We start from the raw sequence: 25,313 nt of genomic DNA on the forward strand, positions 1-25,313 counted from the left end.
ATATATTAAAATTTATTAAAAAATTATATATGTTTTGAAAGTAATAATCATTTTAAAATGTTTATTTAAAATTGAAATGTTGCATTTTATCAAGCTAAAAAATTTAAAAAATAAATAAAAAAAATTCCTTTAAACATAAGTTTAGGCTAATGGTCTATAAATATTAATATTATTATATCTTCATATATAAATAATTAAAACATCAATATTGCGGCATCTCTAAATAGAACGATTTCTATTTAAATTCTGCGAATCGAACTGAGAAAAAATATCTAATTTCTATGCAAACGGCGCCAGCAGACATTTGGCTAAATTTAATGACAGACTTCAGCAGCTTCTATAGCTTCTCTGGCATCGCACAGGATGGCGCTGGCGATGGAAATCGGCAGATAAATCAGCGGCTATGTATCAACTGGCGGACAACAAATGTCAAACATTAGGCGATTCATTATAAAGCCATAAAAAAAAGGCGATCCAGTGGTTAGTTTGCGACTGCCTCTGTGGCACCATTTGGCTTGGGGCGTGCGCGCTTAATGATATGCCTATGGCCAAAACGAAATCAATCAAAGCGGGCCGAGCGGGGCGCTAACGGGCGCTCGATTTGACAAAAGCTATGAATCGAGAAATACCAAAAATGAATTATCGACGGGTTAGTTTAGGCTAGGCAGATGGGTGCTAAAGGCCATGCCGGCCTGATGCTATCCCATCAATCGCTTTTCCATATATGTATATGTGTGCGTGTGAGTGTGTATTTTGTATATACATTTTGGCCAAAAGTATGTGAATCCGAAATCGCAAATCTGAGAAATGATATCATCAGCAGCGGCAGCGGCAGCGCTCGCTTAATTCGAAATACTTTTTCAAGCCGATAAATCTTTGACACGCTGTATTATTTGGTATTTTTTCTCTTTCACTCTCTCCCTCTCGCTCTCGCTCTCGCTCGCTCTTTTGGTTTGCCCAGCCGAAAATGAAGATACTTTTTGTTTTTGTTGTGCTATGTCTTTCGCTTATCGTTGCAACACAATCTTAGTATACTGTGGCAAGAACTTCTTTGCCAGAGCATTAAATAAGGTTCTGGCCAAATTAACGGTAGTCACGTTTAAGCGCCCAGACACACACAACAACAACAACAGAAACGAAACGAAAAGAAGGGTGCGGCAGAGGAAGAAGTAGAACAAAAGGCATGCCTTGGCTAACTTCAAATTCAATATGGCAAAAAGAGCAAGCGGTTGGGGCTGTTCGGTGTTCGTGGCCCCCAAATTCGAAAAGAAATTGTGCGGGTAATTTTCTCGAAAGGGAAGACCAAGTGGGAAAGTGGGAAGCGCTCTGTATAAGAGGCATTCGAAACTTAATTTAGCACATTAAAAACTATTGTTCGGTTGGACCGAGTGGACTTCCTAGTTCTCTTTTGTGTGTGTGTGTGTGTGTGTGTCTGTGTATTTTGGATAGAAACGTGCAGCAGCCATTGGATTTAATGAGCAAATGCGTTTCGACTAAATTCTTGAAATTGGGGGCATTTGGTGGGCGGCATACTAAGTTGGCCAGTTGGCAGATAAATATATATATATACACGTTATTTCGGTTCACTTACAAATTAATTAAATTGCGTACTAAATAATAGAAATGTAATAATAAAGATACTTGGAATAGTTAGCTGCAGAGATAATGTGTGGTATGACATATAAAACTTGTTTCCAAATTCATAAAAAAAAAATAATAATAATATAAAAAAATATATAAAAAATTTAAAGTATATAAAAAAAATAAAATATAAATATACATAAAAAAAGTATATTCATTTTTAAAATTATTTATTGTTTCTTTATAGTTTCAAGTAATTTATATATGTTTCGAGTATAAAGAAAAAATCTTTGAATTAATATTAATGCTGTTTATGCTGTTTTTTTATTACATTTTTTTTATAAAAAAATTGAAAAAAAAAAGTATTATTTAAATTAGGAAAAAGTTGTTAAAATAAAGTATCACCTATTAACGCCTATCTCCGCATATCTACCATTGGGTATTCAAATTTATCAAAGCATCTTTGTTTTTAATAAATTATTAAGTATTAAATTTTATCTAAACATCTTAATTTTGGACATACCATAGAGTATTAGAGCTTATCATAGCATCTTTATTTTGAATATACTATTGGGTATTCAAGTTTATCTATACATCTTCATTTTATAATGCGCAGCCAATGTGTATTTTAGCTATTATTTTAAGCATCTTTATTATTGCATATTATTAATATAATTTTTAACATATATATTATTGCGCAGAGATTAGCTATTGGTTTTTAACTGAACTATGGATAGTTAAAAATTTTCAAAATATTATTAAGCTTATATATGAAAACTTATATTAAATAACATGCAATTTCATACATATGCTGACCCTCAAGTATAGACCTTAAATATTATTTAAAATTTCTATAAATTGCTATAACTTTCTGTCAAATTCTTCACATTAAAGTCTTACCAAAATATCATTGAAAATGTTTAATAAATTTTATCATTTTAAATGACTTCATCACGATAACTCAACCGCTAAATTATTGTTTATTGTTAATTTGATGTGTAAGCCGCAGAAGCCACAAAGCTTAACCCATTATAATTGCCTCCATGCTCCAGCTTGCTCAGAGTTATACCATCAAAAATTTACATAAATATACATACATTATATGTACATATATATGTATATGCATGTCTATATCCGCTTATATTATTTAACCAGCTACGAAACATTTGTTAATGTAAAATATAATACCATCCGCTTGATAATAAATTGCTCTTATGAGCAAAAACAACAACAACAACAAACCACACAACATGAAAAACAAAATATACAAAAAAGAAAAAAAATAATACAAAACGGAATTTATGGTAGAGCAGGCGTGTTTAAAATGGGGCGGGGGATGCCGCCTATTGAAGGGGGAGGTTGCAAAGCAACGCAAGTGGCGGCTTTTTAAAGCAACATTAATCATAGCTCATGGGAGCCAGACACAAAGGTTCACGGTTCGCTGTGGTTGTTGTTGTTCTTGTTGTTTAAATTATTTAAAGTACCGTAAAGTGCAGGGGCTAGAGAATTATGAGAGCCACTGCGACAGCTAGCGAAAACAGCTGAGACGTTCAGAAAATGTTCTATCATAAATTAAACAAATGTGCAAAATCGGCATAAACTAACTCCCCCTACAGCTAATGGCAATTGCATATATGCACGTAATTTTAATCAGTTCTCTCTCTCTCTCTTTCTATCTGTTTATCTTTTCACAGCAATCACTGCTAGCGGGTCGCATACCTGTGGCCTCCATGACGGGACCAATTAAACGCGGACTGCTGTGGCAGCAACGGGATCGTCTCTTCTCGCGCTGGAAGGAAAGGTAAGACATGCAAATATCGCTGGACTTATAAAGAGTCCAAGAGCTAATTAATATTTAAGTTTGATTTGGGTTTTTGTTATAAGCTAGAGAGACGTGAAGGTGAATTTTATAGAATATCTTCCTAGATAAAAACATTTAAAATATTGCATTTCCTAAAGATAGAGAAACTCCTCAAGTAGTTTTAATAATAGGCCTTAAAAATTATATACAAATTACATTTAATATTGTAGTTTTATATAGTTTCATATAATTTTAATAAATATTTAGTATTTGTTTGATAAGTATTTTAATTATATTTTTAACTTCATTCATAAGTAACTAACAGTATAAAATAAATAGAAAAAATATATTTTAAATTTATTATATATAGTATTAATTTAATTAAACAATTTTTGATTTTTTTTTTTTTTATATTTTTGAAAATATTCAAAGTAGATTAACAACTTTCGAGTTCCTTTATAAATATTATTACACTTAATATTCATATTAAATGCTGCATGAGAATTAGTCATAAATATATAATTATAAATGCTTGTTGCTCAAATAAAAATAGCAAGCAAATTTAGGGTTACTTTGTCTTTAATTTTCCCTCAAAATAATAATAATAGTACAAAGATCACTTTAAAAATTCCATTTTAAATATTTGAATTTACCCCTGGAATAAGCTGTTAAGTGTAAGCAACCCTCTCGAATTGACCAGGTAGAATTTGTTGCAAATTTATTTACCCAGGGGTTGTTAATTGCAAAAAGCGCACAATTGACTGACTGTGTGGCTGAAGTTTACTTTCATATTCGAAATGCAGATAATGCAAAATGTGAATTGAAATGAGAGAGGGCGATATGCAAATGCAAATGCGAATGTAAATGTGTTTTGCGCGTGGGAGGCTGGGTGGGTGGCATTGGGTTGCACTTGGATTGACAGAGGGCATTCAGGACGGTGTTTTTGTTTGTGTTTGTTGTGCATTTAATTGAAATTTAATTATGTTACTCTCTGGCTCACACCCCCTGACCCTCGGGCGGAGCTCTCAGTTCAGCTGGTAATTACGCTTATCGGCACATTTTTAATTGACAGTTAATGGCCACTAAGCACTGCTATCAGTTGTGCATATTTGAACTCCATCAATTGCATGGAAATGCCATTACAAGTGATGCCAATTAGTTATTTGCTTCATTATGCTGGGGAAGTGACAAGTTTCAATTGAGAGCTATAATTATTGAAATGTAATATTTTAGCATATAAACATATAAATATATGTTTACGTTTTGTATAATCCAAATAATCCATTGCGATACAAAATTGCATTTTTGAGATATTTGCATAAAAAAAATTACGTTAAATGAAATATACGATACTAAATTTAATAAGTTGAATTTAAAAAAAACTTAACAAGTTTTTGGTTAAACTGTTTATTTTGTTGTACATTTTAAGTCCCGTACATATATTTCAAAAATGTTTAAAATTTTAACATATTTTAAATTGGAGTAATATTTTTAATACAATATACATTTAAAATTTTATTTTAAATTTAAAAGACATTTTTTAATTCAATAATATTTCGAATTAAAAAATTTTTTTCTTTTGTTTTATTGTTTTTATTATTAAATATAATATTTTAATTATTTTTTTAATGTTTTAAATTTTCAATATTTTAATTATCATTGATTTTATTTTTTTTTTATATTTTTTTTTTTTTTTTTTTGTTTCTTCTTTTTTGCTATTTATTGCAGAAATTATTATATGTTCTTTTTTCGCATTTTCTTTTTTCAACCAAGCGAATTCGTTTGTTCATAAATTGTTATCGCTTTCCACTCCATCATTATATAATCCAGCTGATATTTACTTTTATCGCTGTCCGAACTCATCATCCATCATCTTTTCTATACATAGTATATGGTCATTATTTTCGCATATGTGTATCTGATTCTCATTTGGTTTATATGGATGTTTAAAAACATTGATTGGCATATTAAATGCTTTGCGAACAAAAAACAAAAAAACGAAAAAGCAAAAATAAAGCCAAATTATACAATTTATGCCCAAAGATCAAAACTTAACTATAACCCTTAATTATTATTTAAATTTGTTTTCTATTTCATTTCCCAGCGGTTGCTTCATTAACTTTTCTTTATTTATGCGCGTTTTGTTTATTCATACGTTTCTTTGCTCGTTTTGCAGTTTGGTTTTACTTTTTGTTTTTGCTATTATTATTTTTTTTTTTTCTTATTTGAACGTTTCCACTCATTAAGTTCTTGCAATCTGCATGGCTCTCGTTCCTCTCAATGCTCGCTTCATGCTTCGAGCATTTAGCCAGCTTAACTAATCACTGCAGCGGTACATTATTAGCCAAACCCACCGCAATGGCTAAGCAATTAACCAGACTCGGTGCGAAAGCAGCAGCATCGCTCGTTTACAAAACGCCCTGGCTCAATTTGCTTGACCACGTTAATAAGCAGCTGCGAGCTATGAGCTGCAATTCGTTGTAGAACTTCAAGCTCAAACAAGTAAGAACATTGTAGTCGAGCTCAACCGACTGCGTGATACTTTGGTTCCCATCTTACTTGTATACCCGGAAGTCATTGCAAAGGGGGGAAATGTAGGATTGGATTCATGTCTAAAAATGTAAAAATTACAGGGTATTTTTCGATATACCAGGCACCCAAAGAGTTGTGATGATGTAACTGGATTTCTGGCATGCCAGAAAATGCTTTTTCTTGAAACTTTATAGATCAAATATTTATTCTAAATTTAATAGCGACAAAATAGTTTTCACCTTTTACTTAAAACTTGATTAATCGAATATTTATTCTAAATTTAATAGTCACAAAATAGTTTTCACCCACAAGGAATGACAGCACTTTGGCCATTACACAAATCCAATATACCTGTTTTCCCTTTTGTGGACACAAAGTCTAGCAACTGGCAAATAATCAATTTGGCGCTTCTTTTGTTGGCCAAGCGAAGGAAACTCTTCTTGGTGAATTATTTGAAAGCACCTTTTAAGAACTCGTCGAAACAGAATTTTCATTGCGTTCGACTGACTGCAAAGTTTTTCGCCATAAATAAATCGATGGCTAAAGTTGAAGCAGTCGCTAAGCAAATATCTCTTGCCATGCATTATTAAGTTTGGGCAAAATAAAATTTATGATTTCTCAAAGGAAGCAAAGAGAGAGAGAAAAAAAAAAGAATTGCCAATAGCATATTAATAAAACATTTTTCATTGCTGCGACCGAGACGATAAAATATTATTATCATCGTCTTATGGAAACCATAAAATCTAAAGCAGCTTTTGTAGCCAAGTTACTCAAGTGACTTTTTGGCTTTTCACTTCTGGTATTTCTTTTTCTTTTTTTTGTTTGACGCATGATTTATTATTTATTAATAACAATTTTTTAACGGAGCCCTGCGTGTGGCCTATTGTATATCTAATCTGTTGCCAATTGTTGCACTGCCAATTGGCAAGCTGTTGCCAATTTTTGAATTGTTAAAAAATTTGTTGTATCATAATTATTTTACAATCATCATTATTGAGTGGCTCTTCGGGCAATTGACCTTTAATATAAGACCTGGCCTTTAATTTTGGGTTAGCAAATGGATTTTTTATGAGTCACATTTATTTATTTTGATGTTTTTTGTTTTGTTTCATTGCAGATATTTTGTGCTCACCCGTGATTATTTGCATTGCTTTAAACGTGCCTCGGGCTCGGCCAATGAACGTGCCTCGGATATGGGACAATTTATATTTAAGGTAAGTCAATTTTAGTTAACTCAAACATTTATGAAAGATGTCAAAGGTTATGCACTGAAGATCAATTTACAATTTCGAGATATTTTTGGAAATGTTTCATTTGCTTTCAACTTAGTCATAGATGCCAGAAAAAAACTTTATTTTTAATACATCATTTAGATATAAATTAAACATGTACTTAAGTCTACAATGCACAGGTAGATCAAACTTTTTTCCACTAAAATTTTACAACACTGGAAAGAAGTTGTCTGCAGTTGTCGGTGATGTCATTTATGTATATGGGAAGTTGCAAAATACTTTTCGGTTTACCCTATATTTAAGCTTCAAACTTTTATTACTGTACATATCGCCATAAATCTTCAGCACGCCCCACCAATTATCCAGAGCTACCTCAGCGGGGTTAGCTCAACAGCTTGACCAGGTTAACACCCAAAACTCATACTACCACACACACACACGCATAGTCGGCACACACCCCGAGCACACAGATCTCTTGCTTATTTACTACGCATTGTAAAATTCTATTACCGCAACGAGATTTATGCCAAGTATTATGAGAACTACGAGTATAACTTTGTCATACTCGTGATTATTATGGCAGTGCAGCGGGCTGGTGGGCGTGGCACAGTAAGTGTGCGCTTTATGCCTTATATGAGACTGGGGGCAGGACACACCTTGAAAAGACAAAGCAATATAACAAATGCTTATAAATTGACTCCCCTTTGTAGCCTCACACTCACATAAAGTCACGTTCTGCCATGTGTTGAGATGTTTGGGATAGATATACGGTTTTTAGTACAATGAGAGGGGGGATAATACTGACGAGATGGGATAGACATATAAAAAAAATTAACAGAAGTAAATACAATTTAAAAAAAAAATTAAGGTATATAAAAAATATACATTTTAAAATAAAAATTAATTTGATAAAATTAAATCAATTTTTGTTAAATCAAAGCTGGAAATAAATTAAAAAAATAAATAACTTAAGCTAAAAGATTAAAAAAGTTAAATTATATTAAATTATATATAAATGAAAACAAATATTACATTTTACAAAAATATAGAAACCTTAAATTAATTAAAAACAAGTAAGAACGTTGCAGTCGGGCGCTACCGACTGCGGAATACTCATTCACATCCCGCGGAAAACTCTTTTTTGTAAATTGCAAATTTTGTTATTTTAGCTTATTTTATATTTTTTAAATATTTAAATTTTATTTTTATATTTTATAAAAATCTTTCCTTCCGTGTTATCAATGCCTATTAAGCCTATTTGTATATACATATACATACATACATATGTATGTAGGTAGCTCAAGCATATAAATGTCGCAATTTGATAATACAAATGCCGATTGCCACGCCCCTAGTGGCCGTAGACACCTCATTTTTGGCCAGTTCTTAGAAAGAGCTAACGGTTACGTAAATGCGAAATTTGAATGCTTACGCTCAAAAAATGTGAAAATTACAGGGTATTTTTCGATATGCCACGCCCCCAAAGAGGCGTGACAATTATTTTTAGGGCATCGATAGAGGACGTTACCAGTAACTTAACTATCCAAACTTGAAGCTTCTAGCTCTTAAACTGTCGGAGATATAAAGTTTTGCGGTTTGCCACGCCCCCTTTGGACGGACATATATCCACTATAGCTTGTTGGACTTGGGAGGTCAACTCGCGTATATATACCAAATTTCAAGTCTGTAGCATCAATAGTGCCTAGAATATAGCCAAATTTGAAAAATCACTATATCTTCAGGTCCGATTTGCCACGCCCCTAGTAGGCGTAGACATAAAAATTTTTCATCAGTCATTATAGAATTATAGCATTAGCTCACGTGCGAAATTTCAACGTTCTAGCTTTAGAACTTTAGGAGATACAGTTTTATCTGATTTGCCACGCCCCCAATGGGCGTAGATATATCCACCATAGCTTTTTGGACTTGGGGGGTCAACGCGGATCTACATACCAAATTTCAACTTTCTAGCTCTTCAACTAACATGATTTCTGGTATATCGGAAAATGCATTTTCCGATTTGCCACGCCCCTAGTGGGCGGATCGGGAAAATTTTAACACTTTATAAATCGGAGTTATACACGAGTATGTGTTCCAAATTTCAAGTCTCTAGCTTCAATAGCGGCGAAATGAACTGCGTTCATACGGACAGACGGACAGACGGACAGACGGACAGACGGACGGACGGACGGACAGCAAGACGGACATTGCACAAAACCAATATACTAATTCACTTCGTGAATGAGTATAAAAATAACAAAAAAAAATAAATGAAAACCAAAATTAGTTCAACTTTTTTTCATTCAAACTTGCACTTGATATGTCGCATCCTATTCCTATTTGAATAAGCTCCATTTCCCACTGCATTTCTCCACTGCAGCAGGGCTCATTACCGCGTGTCCAAAACTCTGCTAATTGGCTAAAACTTGCAGATACTGCATGTTAATTTGCCTAACTATCGGTACGTCCCACATGAGAGCCTGGCCCGCGCCAGCTCCAGCTTCCACAACTTTGCCATTAAAACAAAGCAAATACGTAGCTAAAAGGCAACGGGTAAAATTAAAATGCATAGCAAAACAGGAAAGCAGCAAAGAGTAAAGCAAAAACAAAAAAAGTAAAATAAATAAAACACACGATTGCAATGAAATGGTTCGTTGTTGTTGCTTAAACAAATAAGGAAAATGCACATAAAACTACAACAGCAACAACAGTAATACAAATGCCACTTAGCACAGCAATAACAACAACAACAACAACAAGCATAAAGAGATCATGGGAAAATCGCTTGTATTTTCGTTTAATTTAAGTTTTATCTCTATTTATTTTATTTAGCTCGCTTTTTGCTACTTCAAATCTCTGCAAAATCAGCCTCCATAAATAGTTTGCAGTCTTTTGTTGTTTACAGCTTGATTTAAAATTAAAATTAAAATTAATTTCAAACGCAGCAGCAAACATTTTTATTTATTGCGGGCAATTTTCCAAAATAAACAATTCAGCGAGAGCAGCAGATAATCAAGGTAAATGGAATTTAATGCGAAAAAGAGAAACAAAATTAGACGGGAAAAGAAAAGCAATTCCGAATGAATGTAGAGTAAATGAATAAAGGTATTTTAGCTAAATTATGTAGATATTCCCTATGAATTGAATCAATTTATATTTGTGTGTTTCTGATAGCTTTGGCAAATATTTCTTTATATACAAAATATTTTAATTTGTATAAATATATATAATAAGTATTAGATATTTGACAACTATAATAAACATCTATTGAAATACTTTTAAATACATTTAATAATATTTCGCTCTTCATTAAATTTCATAAACTATCTCTTATAATCGTTAAATTTGTCCAAGCACTTTTTTTACACCTTCAAGACCTTCAGTATTCCATTGAATATTCAAGCTGAACATTTTTTTGCCAATTTTGGGCATCTCTAGTTCAGACACCCACACTAATTAGCGGAGACAACAACCAGCTAAACAAACCCTGAACGAAATCAAGTCATTGAGCAGTGAGGCCATTGGCTGTCTTCCTCATTAGAGGTCTCTATGGAGTTGACTTTTTTATGCACATAATACACTTATAAAAAAAAAAAGTGGAAATAGTGATTTAGTTGGAGACATGATTACTTTATATAAATTTTTTTTTTTTACATTTTAATTATTATTAAATATACTAAATATATTTAGTTTAAGTTTATATAACATCTATAATTTATTTAAATATAAATTTATTGGCATGATTATTTTAAATTTAAATTGTATTTAACATTTTAATTATTATTAAATATTCTAAATATTTACTTTAAGTTTATATAATTTCTATAATTTATTTAAATATAATTTTAGTGTGCATCATTATATATTTTAGTTTTACATACTAAATACTAAATTTTAATTTATTTAAATATGTATATTCTACGATAAATTCTAATTATCACCTAGACAATGGATATTGCATTCCGTTTTATTTATTGAATTCTCTTTCAATTTGCACACACACACATTCTCTCGTATCTTTATGTGTTAGTTGACATGAGAACTGGAATCAATAACACCTTGTCAATGTAATCAACTTAATCAATTACGTGTGCAGTAGACAGCCTCATTTAGAGTCTAATTATTTAATTTGATTTTTGCATAAATTTCAAAGTGATTGAAAATTTTGCGAGCTGATGAGAATGATGGCGATGATAATAATGATGTTGATGTTGATTGGAAGAGCTGTCAATGAAGCGCATTGCTGTGCCCACAGTCAGCCGTTGATTTCCACGGGGAAAATCAATCGCGCGTGAAATGTAGCGATGCTTAATAATTACAGGTGACGTGACAGCAATCATGAAAGAGAGAGGGAGAAGGACAGAGAAAAACACAGTTCTCCTCTGTGGAGCGAGAGGCGCATATAATGAGGAGGGGGTGGAGAGGTGAGCAAAAGGTAGCAGCAATCGGGAGCCTGCGGGTTGACTAAGACTGCCACCAAAGTTTGCAGTTTTTTTCTTCTTCTGTCTCTCTCACTCTCTCTCTCTCTCTCTCTCCCTCTCTTCTTATTTCTGCTTCTCTGCACTTTGACAGTGATTGAAATCAATATTGATTTTTGATGCTGGAAATCGGATATGTATATACTCCCGCTATAATGATTCGATATTAATTGAGCGAGCATGCCTGGCGGCACGCTGAAATCGTTTATAAAATGCATTTGCATAATTAAAATGGAAAAGATGGCAAAATGTGCGAGAAATAAATATCAGAAATATGAAAAGTTTACACGGCATCGAGATTCAACCTCACAAATCAATCAAAAGCGCAACGAATAATGTCTTGAAATGAAGAAATACTCAATACCATGAAGCCTACATATCGAATTTATTATTATTCAGTTTTGACAAGCGAATGCTATTGAATATGACAAAATATGAAAGACAACCAACAAAACAAAACAATAACAATAACCATAACAATAACAATAACAGCTAATCAATGGCAGCCTTGAAACTGTTTCAAGTTTTTCTCTCTCTCTCTCGGTTTATTTTATTTTTTGAAAGTTTTGCGGCTAGTTTACTAAACTAATTTTTGGAGGCGGAAATTGGAAAATGCATTTATTTTTATTTTTTGTGAATGTAAATTGGATTACTGAGGGTCAGCTAAGTTAGATTGTTAAATTATTTCAATATGTTTTGGATAGGAAAGCAAAAATATTCAAATTTATTAAACTGATTTATATATTAAATAAATTTTTAATATTAAATGTAAATTCATATTTGTGACCTATAAATTTATATTAAATTTGTTCTTACTATTGAATTTTGATTCTTTTCCAAAATATTCTATTTTATATAAGGATCGGCTCTCAAATATATTTTAAACTTGTACTTGATATTATTTATTTATTTATTTAATTTTTTTTTTTTTTTTTTTTTTTTTTTTTTTTTGATAACTAATACATTGCCTATTTATTATTATTTACCCAATTTAGTATATTTAGCTAATTTATATTATTTTTGCTAACAAGCCAAAGTGTTTTAGTACTTAAAATATTATCGAATGTGTTTTATTTTCAAATTTTATTGCTGGTATTAAATAATTTTCCAAAAGCATTATTATTATTATTATCTTGCATCTCAGGCTAGTTTTTTTGTATTTCAATTTTGTCTACATGTTTAATCTATTTAAAGATTTTAGCCCGATGATAAAACACGTTCTTATACTTTTATAATTAATATGCTTCTCTGAAATTGTAATTTTTAAATAAATAATAAACCATTTGGAAAATGTTTTCCATGTTTTCTAGTCCCGCATACATCAATGTCTAATAGCTTAGTCAGCTTTAATACGCAGCAGGATTAACTAGAAAGCGTATTAATATAATTTGAAATAAACGTTTTCCACACACAAAACTGCTCAAAATAAATGTACTATAAATCTCTCTTCATATATATGTAAATTATAGATACATACATACATTTGTATATATATGGCACCCACAAATAACCTATAATATTTGGCATGTTTTGCAGCCCACACAGAGATAATTCCAGCGCGTTGCTTATGGTCTTAGATCATTTTATAGGGGCGCACTTTAATGATTGTTGTGCGACAAGGCCTTTGGCTTTTGACATGCTGCAGCGGCATGATGAGCGATCACACACACGCATATCTCCCAATGTATCTAGTTGTTGTTGTTGTTGTTTTATATTGTAAACATAAATCGCGCAATTTATCATAAAAACGTTTTCCATTCACTGTGCGCAGCGTTTAGAGCAACTTAATTATGGTCGGCCATAAAAATGGAAGCGGCGAGCGGAGCTAAGAAAAATATCTTGGCCAACGTTTGATATCGCATAACTTGGCTAATTGCCACACGCTGCTGACATATTTGCCTAATGGCCTCGTATAGTTTTTAGCTGGAGCACAGAATCGGTAACAGCTTTAAGTTCTGGCCATAAAGCAGCGCCAACAACAAGCAAACTTGCCCAGCACAACTACAACAACAACAGCAACAACAACAACAGCAATGAAGAAAAATGAGTTCAATAAAAGTTCTACATGGTTAAAAAGTTTTTGCACTTGGCCAGGGCAAAACTGTCAGCCTGGCCTAATGACTTTTAACCGAGTTGCAAAATGCACTAAGACCAAATTAGAGAGCAGAACAACGAGAACGTGGAAGCAAAAAGAAACGCTCAATAGTTGCCAGAGAAAGGTAGCTAGTGCAGGGCGAGAAAGGTAGATAGATAGATAGAGGGCGCCAGCCACTTAATTGTTGTATTGTTGTTGGACCAAAAGTTTTGCATAAAGACGTGCTAAAAATAATTGAGTAGCAATTTATTTTATGGCGTCTGCCATTAAATTTAAGTGCATTAGTTTCGAATGGCAACTGCGATGCAATCTTAAATGCCAACTAGAGCTCGGCTGATGTCATAGACACCCTAAGCTATTTCGATAGCTTAAGGAAACCAAAGAAATGGCAAGAAACACGTTTAATTAACAGACAGAACCTAGTCAAGAGAATTTCAGCAACTTCAAATTGAATTTGAAAATAATCTGATTATTAAAATTCAAATTAGAATATATTTAATGTTTTACTATATGCAATGGCTGTTAAAAGTCCGAATGCGCTTGGGCTCTAACATTATCTTAAATTTCTTTAATTAAAATTGAGATATAAATTTAATTTAATTTTCATTCATATTAAACATATTTTTTAAACAAAAGTGGAAATTTCAATTTTTAATCTGCACAAAAGTGAATTTTTTAATTTAAATTACATTTAAAAAATAATAATAATATTTTATGCATACATTTTTTTTTTAAGCTAAGCTGCATTATTTTTATTTTTAAATTTTTTAGTATACAAAGTTTTTTTTTTAAATATATTGTAATTTAAAATATAATTTCTAAAATTTTAAGATTTCTTTGGTTTTAGTAATTTAAAAAAAAAGTTTTTCAAGGTTTAATAATTATATGTTTTATTACAATTTCTATATTTATTTTTAATTGATATGTATTGCTATATTTATATTAATTAATTATTCTATTTTGTATTACAATTTCTATATTATTTTTATTTGATATGTATTTCTATATTTATATTAGTTTATTAATCTATTTTTTATCACAATTTCTATATTTATTTGATGTTTTTATAAATTTATATTTATATTTATATTTATATTTATATATAAGCATTTTAAGCCATCCGCATAATTAATTGATCCCAAACATTTACAAACTTCTTCAAATTATTATTAAAAATTTCTCAAGCTTTTGAGTTCTTCTCTAATCCATAATCTTTTTCCCTTTGCCCTTTTCACTCACGCAACTACTTTAATTCTTTTGGATGTTCATGTCTCCATTCATCACAATCTTAAGAAACGTGCAGGTCTTTAGTTGAGCTGCAGTCCAATTCCCAGACCCCTGCTGCGTGGCCCAGAGAGTCAGAGTCAGTCCGTCCAGCGATCATTGCCTAACCTTTGACTTTTATTCCCATTGTATTGCAGTGTAACAATGATGTAGTAGACCGTGGACTTATTATTGTTTTCTTGAATCATTTCAGGTCAAGCTGGTCGACGTGGAGAAGGTGGAGTGGCTCAATAGACGCTCGTATAGCGCCATTGGGCTGCTGTTGGGTCGCGAGGGTCGGGTGCTCTTGCGCTGCGACGATGGCCTCGAGGATTGGTTCGAGCTGCTGGAAGTAAGTCTTTGCATCAATTGGCCCAAAGTGAATTTGTACTAAATAGAATTGAATGATTCCCCAAACACAGGAATGCACGCTGACCTCCAAGGAGCGTCGTCGCGCGCTAAAGATCGCCCAGGGTCCCAGATCGCGCGCCTCTCTGGCCGCGCCCGTCTCGCATGCTTCGCTGCAGTTCCAGCACTTTGGCCTGGGCAGCACCTATTCCAGCGCCCTGGACGATTGGCTGATGACGAATGGCTCGGCGAGCGGCGGCGGCGGCGGCGGCGGCCTGGCGCGTCATAAAATCGGCGCTGGCAGCCTGAATGGCTATGCGGGTGCGAATCCATTTCTGTTCAGCGATTCGGTGCCCGATCTGAGTGCCCTCAACAATGAGAATCATAATCATCATTTGAGCGGCATCTCAACGAATCACTCCACACCGCAAAAGATACCGCATCACAGCAATGCAAATCTCAGTCGCTACTCGAATGGCTATGCCTCGGCGCAGAACAGCTTCACCCAGGCTGGTGGCGTCTTGTATGGCTCGCCTCGACGGATTTTCATCAATAGCAGCTTCGGTTCCAATCAGGTGGTCGACGAGGAGACCGCCGAGGAGGCTGAGGTGCAGCTGCGTCGCCCCAGACTATTCCGCGGCATCAGCGCCCAGCCGGACAATGGCAATGAACTGGACAGAGATTGGCTCTATCGCAAACCTCGTGCGCCCACCGATATGCGTCATTCAGGTGAGCTCAACAAAATTCCACCTTGTATAACTGAAACTTAAACTCCCTCTCTCTCTCTCTCTCTCTCTCTCTATCTCCGTTCTAGTTCAACCCATGCTGCCCACACACAATGCGAATGGCGGCAGCACTGCTGGCCTGGCCAACAATAAACAGGAGCTGGACTGCTCGGCCCATGATAGTGGCCTCGACACGCCTCCATCGACGCACCGCCCCTCCAGCTATCGCGAGGGCGCGAGTCGCGACAGCACCGAAACCAATGGCAGCTCATCACGTGGCACGCTGCTCAACAATTCGCCCGGCGGCAGTTTTCGTGCCAAGAAGCTGAGCGCCCAGGTGAACAATCTGAATCAGTTGAATGCGTTGCACGGCTCACGCTACTCAGTGCAGGATCAGCGCATACTGAAGATGCGCAACAATGAGGAGGAGCGCTGTGCGTCCATTAAGTTGGCCAATCGTCTTAATCATAATCACGAGCAGAACACCAATACTAACACCAATGGCACCTATGACCCCAATCAGAATCGCTACTATAAGAATGGCAATGGCACGCCCCCCATTTCGCTGACGCCCCAGCATACGCCACAGCACAAGATGATGCATCATCATCACAGCAATGGCAATGGCAACGGCAACAGCGGCACGCTCAACGGCAACGCCGGCTCCGCCATGAACGGATCGGCCATATTCCGGGAGCGTTATCAGCATCCAGCTCTAGCGGCCATCATCAACGAGGCCCAGGGCCTCAAGTTTCGAGGTAAATATCTATCCACACAAATGCACGTTTAAATTGGGGGATAGATTTTACTAATTTTGTGAATACAATTCTTATTAAGAATTTTATTTTAAACAACAATAATAGAATATATTTGAATAACAGAGAGAATTTGTAGAGGAATGCGTATTAATTGCCATATAAAATATTATGTGTACGTATATAACTTGAAATTGCAAAAATTAAATAAAACAAAGTAGACTCTAAAAATTTTGTTTACATTAATACAAATATTAATATTTTTTGTATTATTAGTATTTTTTTATTATTACATTGTATTCCTATTGTTATTATTATAATTTTACTACATTCAATATTTAAAAATAGTTTTATATAATATATACATATATGTATATAATATTGTGTAATTATTGAGTAATTATTATTTTTATATTTAGAGCCATTAAAATCAAAAACAAATCAATATTTTAATTAGATATTTTACCTATTGGGTACAATATTTATGGTTTGATTGAATATTAAAAAAAAAAAAAAAAAAAAAAAAAAAAACAAGCAAACAAAAAAATAAAATTTTATATATAAAATACTAATTTTACCAAATTATTATTATTATTATATTTAGAACCATTTACTAACCCCTTAACATCCGCACGCGACACACTATAATTTCCTAATATATTTAATTGTAAATATTAAATATATTTATACATATATATATTTTTTTTTATTTTCAATTGCATGTTAACAAATTTCAGAAGAAACGGAAAATATGTGGTAAATAATTGATTGAACGAACAAAACAAATTGCATGCAGCGATCCTATACACAGAACCGAAATACCCAAACAAGCATGTCCCAAATCAGTTGCCCATGATATATGTATATATCGATGTATCTGCATATAGAGAAATGTATCTGATAGATAGAATATCAATTCTTGTAGAGCGTGCCCATTCGGATAGCCAACAACGTCGACTGAACAACAACAATAACGGACCGACACCAGTGCCCGCCTCCCCGCTGGCCCAGCGACGCAACAACGTCCCCATCTTTGGAACACCCACGCGCGTATAGCGGTTAAAGGTCTAAATACGGAATATATAATATATGTATGTATATGTATTTAATGTGAGAGATGGTACGACATAAATATGCATTACCAATAGCCCAATATGTAGACTAATGTTTAAGTGAAATCAAATTATCAAATTAGTCAACATATGATACTTGAATAAAGGAAATATCCCGAAAATAATAAATTAATAATAATAATAATATATTTAAGAAACTATGTAAAATATATGTATATCATTTGTAGACCTTAAATGCAGCGACTTTCTAGCGCTTGGCTAAAACATGCCAGCGAATTATTGTAGTGAAAAATAAATATACATGCAATGGAAATAATTATAATTAGTTTAAATATGTAGTTTAATTAAAAATATAATTACAACTTTCTAGTAGTTTTAGTGTGCTACATTGTCCAGCTTTATCGAATCAAAAACATTGTCTAGAACATCAACTCTATTGGTATGTGGGAGGACTAGATGAAAAATAATATATTCTAAATTTTACGAGCATCAACTAGTAATAAAAAATGTCATGGAACACATTATAATTATATGATTTGTACAATATTTTTACTCAAGAGAAATTGTTTAATTTTTTGTATTTTAAATTACTTTAAATTGTTATTGTGTTCAGACTGTGAGAATGAATTATTAAATTTCAAGGCAAATATACATTTATTTTTTTTTTATCCTGATGTCAATTTGTATATAGAATTGTGTTAATGACTATCAATTGATAATTTTTTTAGAATATCACGTGATATTAATTGTGGAAGCATAATCTTCTAGTCCCCCTATTACTACAATTATAAGATTTACCTAGCTTTAGCTGACTTTATGTAAAACGTCAAAATAAAATAAATTATACAACAATTCAACATGTTTTTCTTTTTATATAATATACATATATATTTATATATACATATATTTTGATCGTGGTAATAACTAAAATATTTAGGGCAATTAAAATGAAAGCAAAATAAACAAATTTTAAATTGCGCAAGAAATTTTCACTTTACCTTGTTATTTAATATTCCAATTCATTAAATAGCTACTTCCAATAAAACTTCCTTACATACGGAACTCTCTCATCGCACTTTTTGCACACACTTTTGTCTCTTTTACTCCCACATTTCTAAAGCACTCACACATTTGCATTTTCTCTTTCTTATTAATCCAAACACTAACACAAACGCGTTAACCCAAGCACAGTAAACATTTCAAGAAGATTTGCAATATGTTTGCATTATTTAAATTTATTAATAATAATAAAGTACCACATAATAACATGCGTACATATTGCATGCATGTATTTTTCTTCACTGGAAAAAAAATGAACAAAATATGCCGTTACTTATAAAAACTCAATTTTCACTACAGCAGCTAAGATGAACAACACAAAATACGTATAAATACAAATTTAGGCGCACGAATATCAGCTTCTGCTTTTTTGACCAACTTATTCACTTATTCAGCAATTTATATTCGCATTTTATCATTTCAAATAACTGAACGCAAAACACGAAAAATTTCACACGCGAACATTTGAAACTGTAAACAGTTAGCGATCGCTGTTGAGGCTCAAAACAATCGCAGACTATCGATTTGTGCGCGGAGAATGAATGGTAATTCGATAGTTGTCTTGGAAAGTTTGTGACGTCATAGGCAATATGATCTTTGGTCAGAATTCCAATATAAATAAACGTAAATAAATCACTAACTGCTCTTATCTATCGTCATATTTTTTATAAGTTACGTCTCAAAATAGCTTATTTTTTTACTGAACTTAAAATATTTTCTGCGTTTCGGATATTTTTGTAAGATTTAAATTTTTGCGCCATTCAATAATCGATATAATTGGCATGAATTTACGCATAGCGATAGGTAACGAATAAATTACTTACGTGCTTGCGTATCATCTCTAAAAACAGCTGGAATAAACAATAAACAAGAAAAAACTTGTTTTTTTGCAGTATGCTAAGAGAGATACCATTTTATTTAAAATGCAGCAATATATGGATATAAACTGCATTAAAAAGGAATATCCCGATGATTATGAAGTACCAGAATTTGAAATAGACATAGGACCTATTAAAATAGAAGAGCCTCTGAATACGGAAATAAAACAGGAATGCGACGAAACACAGCAGACGATAAACAGTTGTAAACATATTTATTTCCACTTGGTATATCTCTATAAAATAAATGAACTATTTTAGTGAGAGGTGAAAACTATTTGGAGTCCTATCGAAGCATTCCTGCCGCAGCCGCAGACTCCACCGAAACCAAATCAAATAATCGTCGTTCAATTGTGAACGAACTGCGTGAACGATTGATGAAGGTGGACATGGCAAGCGCTCAAGTTAATAAAGCCAAGCTGTCCGGGCGACACTCTTCCTCTCCATCCCTGCCACGTGCCCAGCAAATGCGCAATCTGCGCCAGCGTCTTATGAATTTGGAACGCCCAAAGGAACTGCCTCGACAAAAGCCCGTGATATCGAGCAGCCAACGCACACGTGAGTTGCATCAGCGTCTGCTGCAACTGGATCAGAGAGGGGCACTGACAGAGCGAGGGAAAAGCGAATCAAGCGAAGATCTAACTCGCGGACTCACAGCATATACGAGTGCCCAGCGTCGTCAGCTCAGCCAACAGGACAACAACACAGACAATTACAGCAGCAACAAGAACTACGCCAGGTCACGTCCACCTGAGCGGAGCCTTAAGCGAATGCATGAGTTTCGTGAGCGACTGCTAAGACTGGACAAAGCCTGCCCAGAATACAAGCGCAAAAGAATGGAAAACGGGACTAAAATGAATAGCTAATGAAATGATAACAATAAAAGATGATGATAATGATTAAAATAATTTATGTTATAAATACATATTAAATATATTTGGCATGAATTCAAATGGAAGAGAGAGCAGAGAGAAAGCGTTAGAGGCTTTCACTGAGACCGGGCAGAAACTGAATTGCATTTTTCCATTTTTGCATTTTTAACGCCTTAGTAAACACACATTTTGTTATATATAATTTAATTTTAATATTGTATATCAAATAGGTAAATATTATTAATACTTACTATTATATGTATCACCTATCGCTAACAACTGGGCAGAAACCTAAATTCCTGACCTGGCATTGCAATGAACCCAAAAAGCTGGCCAAAGAAAATTGCGTTCATTTATATTCTACTGGGTTTAAAATGAATGACATCGATTGCCTTAACAGGTTTAATTTCATATGTGAATTCGAAGGATCCATTTGCAATTTTTGATCTAGCTAGAAAGGATTTTTCTCTTTTTTCTTATCTTGTTAATAGCTTTTTTCCGTAATATATTTAATAAATGTGCATTGCAAAGAAACAATAAAAAAAAAAAAAACTTAAAGAGCTAAATTTCCCGCTTCACGCTATTTTCAAATTCTTCCTGCAATAGAACTTTTAAGAAAGCTAAATCTGGCGGGAAAAAGTCTAAAATGGCATCAGTGCTTTCAGGTACAAAAAAGCTTTTCACATGAAGCTGAGAGAGCGGGAGAGAGAGAAAGTGAGCGAGCGACAGGCCATAGAGAGAAACAACCCCCAAAAACGGTTAACGCTGCTGCAGAGAAGATGTATTGCAATTTTCTCCCAAACGAATTCATGTGGGAGTCGCAGCAAAGGCAAAAACAACAACAACAGCAACAGCAAATTTTCAGTTTGCTTTGAGACGCAGCGCAGCGCTAAGGACAACAAAAAGAAAATTAAATAATAATACGAATAGAGAATTTAATTTTGGGCCGTTAAATCAGTTGGAAAATGCGTAGTCGCACGGAGCTGGTGACCACCACATTCGATCTGGATTCCGATGAGGAGGACTACAGTCCGGACGACGACGATTCCGAGGAGGATTGGCGGCCCAACAAGAAGCAACGCCAACAGAAGCCACCGACACGCGCCAATGGCAGCGGCGGTGTTGGCGCTGGCGGCAGCGACGCTGGCAGCGCTGGACGCAAACGCAAGGCAACTGCAACGGCAACAGCGACGGCAGCGAAGAGCAAGCGGCGTACGATTGTGCCCAAGGTAAGCGACGAAGATTTCGAGTCTCTGGACGATGAGGAGGATTACAACCACCTGGAATCGGAGCCCAGTGAGGGTGAATTCGAGAATGTTGCCGCGGCGAGCACTTCGACGGCAAAGCGTGCACAAAGTCTGCCGCCCAAGAAGCAATTCGTCAAATTGGCCCAATTGGATTTGTTGCTCAACAAACGGGATCTGTTGGACGCGAATTGGCTGCGCAATAGTCGGCTCTGTCTCTGGCGCAGGGATGAGCAAACGAATCTCTTGCAGAAATATTTGCGCGTCAAAACGACTGAGGACGCTGCCAAGCCGCCGGAGGAGCAGCAGCTGCTCTTCACTTCCAGCTCTGTGGTAAGAGATTTTAATCAAAGTTAACTCTATACTTAGAATAGTAGAATAAAACACACGAACAACAAAGTCAAAAGGCATAAGTACCGTTGCTGCCCAACAATTATCGTGCTCTCTTCTTTGCGCTCTGTTTGGAGGCTGAGCAGAAGCTGCTGCGATCTGCCGGCGTCGCTGCTTATTCATTCCCTGTGCATAATTTAAATTGGTTATGAGAGGGTATGATGATTATGTGCCAAAGTATGTAACAATAGACAAAAAAAAAAACAATTTCGACCCTTTTAACTATTTATTAATATTTCATTGAAGCTATGAACGGCTGTACAAAAATGCTATGAATTAAAAAACTCAAAATAACTTAGGGACTTTCTAGTTATATAAAATAATATAAATACTGATGCATATTTAATTTTGTTGATATCGTATCAAATCCCATTAACTTATCAATTGTCAAAAAAAAAATCTCTACATATTCTTCATGTTAGTTATAAAATTCTGCTAACTTCAATATCTTGCTAGTCAAAATAAAAAGAAAACCCCTTCAGATATAGGATTCCAATTGATATTGTCATATAATAACAATTTTTACTTGATCTACTTGCATAAATAATATGAATCTGATACGTTTGCTAGGGTAGAGAGTAAAAATTTCAATTGCGATCACTATATTACGATCTGCCGTTGATGTTCCATTGGAAGCACACTGGAATGCAATGTGTGTTGCATATTTTCAGGCTGACGTGTTTATAATCACGTTAACGTGCGCAAACTACTTACCCTACTGGCCCATAGGTGGCGGTATGACACAACGCATTCGAATAATTTTAATTATTATTAAAAATAACTGCTTACATAAATATAAATTTAAAGAAAAAAAAAAAAAACAGTACAGCTATTTATGTTAAGCACACTTTGAAATAAATCATTTTGTCAAAATAATAAAATATAAATTCAACAAAATACGTAAATAATATAAAAATATTTTATCTACAATATACATCTATATCTATTGCATATTCTATTTTATTATAAATTCCTCAAATTTAATCATCACTATTCCTCTTAGTATTCAAGCTGGGATGAGCAGCATATTGGTGATTTCATAGATGTCAAAGTCAATTGCTTGGATCCTAACAATAGACGCATTCAATTGGCTGATCTAGAGGCTATCAAGAAACTATCCACAGAGCTGCAGGCGGAGGCAGAGGCGCAGGCGGCGGCAGCGGCAGCAAATGAACCGAATCCAAGCGAGGCTAACGATGAGAATGATAATAATGAGAGCACCGCTGATCAGGAGCCAGCAGGAGCAGCCAAGCCGCAGAACGAGGATGAGCACGATGTGGAGGAGGAGGAAGACGACGACGACGACGACGACGACGATGATGATGATGATGATGATGATGACGAGGAGGAGGTCAATGAAGATGATGAGGATGACGATGAAGACGAAGGATAAATGATAAGCAAAACGAAACTATTAATGATATATTTACAAAGGGAAAACCAAATGAGTTCTATACATAATTCCTAGAAGTTAATTAGAAAGCCAAGTTAGCGTTAGAAAACGAATTAAAAAATTGTACGTCATTGTGAAAACGACTTTAAATTTAATTTAGTAAAAACAATTTGAAATATCAACGCAATGCGCAACAAAATACATTGACATTATTAATTACAATTCGATTTGCAATGCAAATTATATATATAATATATCTATATATATGTTTAGTTATTATTCTGACTGTATTCATGGAGTTTTCTCTCTTGGTTTTCGTTTCGTAATGTCTTTCGAGAGACTATGTAAATTTCTGCACAGATCTGTGCTGTGGGAGCTGGGAGCTGAGGCTTAGGGTTTGGCAGACGGATTTTGTTTTCTTTGATTTCGGTTTTTGGTTGAGGGGGGGCCGGTTACCGGCGTCGTTCACCCTTGACGGTTTTGCGTTTCTCTTTCTTTTCTTCGCGCAGCTGCTTTTGCTTTTCGCGATCTTCTTTGTCCTTTTGCTTCTTGGCCGCACTCTCCAGACGCGCCTGCTCACGCTTCTCCTTGGCCAGATTGGCCACATCCGACTTGTTGGTGTTGGGCGCCACGACACTGGCCCCGCTGGGCTCACCGCATTCGCCATCTGTGTTCTCGTCCTCCTCCTCGCTGACAGCAGTCTAAAAGCACAGCAGATGAACATAAATCAGTTGGGTGAACTGAAATAAAAGGAATATTAATAAAAAAAAAACCTGTGAGTATTGCGCTAGTATTTGCTGCTTAATGCGCAGTTCCTCTTCGGTATATTCGCGCTCTTTGACGGCGGGTTGGAGCTTCTGCTGCTCGAGCAATTTGGCTAGCTGTGCATTGACGTCGATGTCCAGGCCCTTCTTGGGCGGCTCATCGGCGCTGGGATGGCTCTGTAACCATTTCTGCAAGATGCTGGCCACCAATTCCTCTATGTTGGAGGCCTGTTACAGGAGAGGTGCAATATAAATCGAATATTTTCTGTTAAATTCCACTGACCTCTGTGCCGCTGAGTATCCCTTCGAGTGCCTCGATTTTCTCATCTTGTGTCTCCTCCTCGCCCTCGAGAATGCCAATGATGTATGCACCAAAGACGCTCTCATCTGTATTAAGCTGACGGAGCTGATCGTTGAGCCACGTCTGAAATTCGCTCATCTTAAATGCAGCAATGGGGGCCAGCAATTTCTATCCAGTTGTCCAGGCAAATAAAAGCCGCAAAAGGCAACGAAATTCAGTGTTTGCTAATGCTAAAAGCCAAACAAACAGCTGAGCGAATATCGTGAGCAAATGGTAAAATTATTAATATATATATATATATGACTTAAAAAAAAAACAAAACACTGCAAAGTTATGCAAGTTAATTATTTGCTTAGCACAAAATTGTAACACTTTGACATTTATTTTATATTTTCAGCAGTCCCTGTCAATGGCACATAAATACAACTATCGGTATCTACTCAACTGTTACGTAGCGCTGCACAGCTGTGCGCAACAGTTGTGAACGCACGCAGTGCTTGGTGAGCAAATGCTCAACTAGTGCTATTAA

General features: G+C 34.7%; 4 protein-coding genes across 11 annotated transcripts in view; 3 read left to right on the plus strand and 1 right to left on the minus strand.

Annotated features, from left to right (window-relative positions):
• LOC115564409 (uncharacterized) overlaps window positions 1-18,735 on the plus strand; it is a 66,094-nt gene extending 47,359 nt beyond the window's left edge. For 4 of the 7 annotated variants that reach the window (XM_089256832.1, XM_089256838.1, XM_089256831.1 and 1 more), the window contains 6 exons: window positions 3,276-3,382; window positions 7,032-7,128; window positions 15,197-15,334; window positions 15,405-16,059; window positions 16,145-16,813; window positions 17,736-18,735. In XM_089256832.1, coding sequence (XP_089112958.1) covers window positions 3,276-3,382; window positions 7,032-7,128; window positions 15,197-15,334; window positions 15,405-16,059; window positions 16,145-16,813; window positions 17,736-17,866 — 1,797 coding nt within the window. In that variant the 3' untranslated portion in view covers window positions 17,867-18,735. Of the gene's footprint in view, window positions 1-3,275; window positions 3,383-7,031; window positions 7,129-15,196; window positions 15,335-15,404; window positions 16,060-16,144; window positions 16,814-17,547 lie in introns of all 7 variants that reach the window. The other 3 variants (XM_089256833.1, XM_089256837.1, XM_089256835.1) reach the window with 2 other exon arrangements.
• A 1,070-nt stretch (window positions 18,736-19,805) lies between these two features.
• LOC115565085 (uncharacterized) lies at window positions 19,806-21,168 on the plus strand. Of its 2 annotated transcripts, none has more exons than XM_089258582.1 (2): window positions 19,806-20,022; window positions 20,082-21,168. In XM_089258582.1, the coding sequence occupies exons 1-2, from the start codon at window positions 19,866-19,868 to the stop codon at window positions 20,684-20,686; spliced, it is 762 nt and encodes a 253-aa protein (XP_089114708.1). In that variant the 5' UTR covers window positions 19,806-19,865; the 3' UTR covers window positions 20,687-21,168. The 2 variants fall into 2 exon arrangements, with proteins under 2 accessions (XP_089114708.1, XP_030245923.1); XM_030390063.2 differs by having other exon boundaries at window positions 19,808-20,025; window positions 20,082-21,167.
• Window positions 21,169-21,574: 406 nt separating this feature from the next.
• Window positions 21,575-23,971, plus strand: LOC115565083 (uncharacterized). Its single transcript, XM_030390061.2, has 2 exons — window positions 21,575-22,269; window positions 23,330-23,971. The coding sequence occupies exons 1-2, from the start codon at window positions 21,658-21,660 to the stop codon at window positions 23,717-23,719; spliced, it is 1,002 nt and encodes a 333-aa protein (XP_030245921.1). The 5' UTR covers window positions 21,575-21,657; the 3' UTR covers window positions 23,720-23,971.
• A 193-nt stretch (window positions 23,972-24,164) lies between these two features.
• On the minus strand, window positions 24,165-25,021 carry LOC115565084 (coiled-coil domain-containing protein 43). The gene is made up of 3 exons (XM_030390062.2): window positions 24,767-25,021; window positions 24,493-24,711; window positions 24,165-24,420 (listed from the first exon to the last, which is right to left on the minus strand). The coding sequence occupies exons 1-3, from the start codon at window positions 24,920-24,922 to the stop codon at window positions 24,172-24,174; spliced, it is 624 nt and encodes a 207-aa protein (XP_030245922.1). The 5' UTR covers window positions 24,923-25,021; the 3' UTR covers window positions 24,165-24,171.
• Window positions 25,022-25,313: the final 292 nt, after the last annotated feature.

Source organism: Drosophila navojoa, chromosome 3 (assembly GCF_054131105.1).
Source record: "Drosophila navojoa isolate 15081-1374.11 chromosome 3, UAZ_NAV_1.0, whole genome shotgun sequence".
Classification (NCBI taxonomy): domain Eukaryota; kingdom Metazoa; phylum Arthropoda; class Insecta; order Diptera; family Drosophilidae; genus Drosophila; species Drosophila navojoa.

Excerpts from the sequence above, each read along its gene's own strand:
- LOC115565085 (XM_030390063.2), top strand. The coding sequence starts at position 19,866 with ATGCAGCAATATATGGATATAAACTGCATTAAAAAGGAATATCCCGAT. Across the intron at positions 20,026-20,081 it reads ACAGCAGACGATAAACAGTT|TGAGAGGTGAAAACTATTTG; the intron begins GTAAACATATTT and ends GAACTATTTTAG.
- LOC115565084 (XM_030390062.2), bottom strand. The coding sequence starts at position 24,922 with ATGAGCGAATTTCAGACGTGGCTCAACGATCAGCTCCGTCAGCTTAAT. Across the intron at positions 24,712-24,766 it reads GGATACTCAGCGGCACAGAG|GCCTCCAACATAGAGGAATT; the intron begins GTCAGTGGAATT and ends CTCCTGTAACAG. Across the intron at positions 24,421-24,492 it reads TACTAGCGCAATACTCACAG|ACTGCTGTCAGCGAGGAGGA; the intron begins GTTTTTTTTTTA and ends CTGTGCTTTTAG.
- LOC115565083 (XM_030390061.2), top strand. The coding sequence starts at position 21,658 with ATGCGTAGTCGCACGGAGCTGGTGACCACCACATTCGATCTGGATTCC. Across the intron at positions 22,270-23,329 it reads TCTTCACTTCCAGCTCTGTG|TATTCAAGCTGGGATGAGCA; the intron begins GTAAGAGATTTT and ends TATTCCTCTTAG.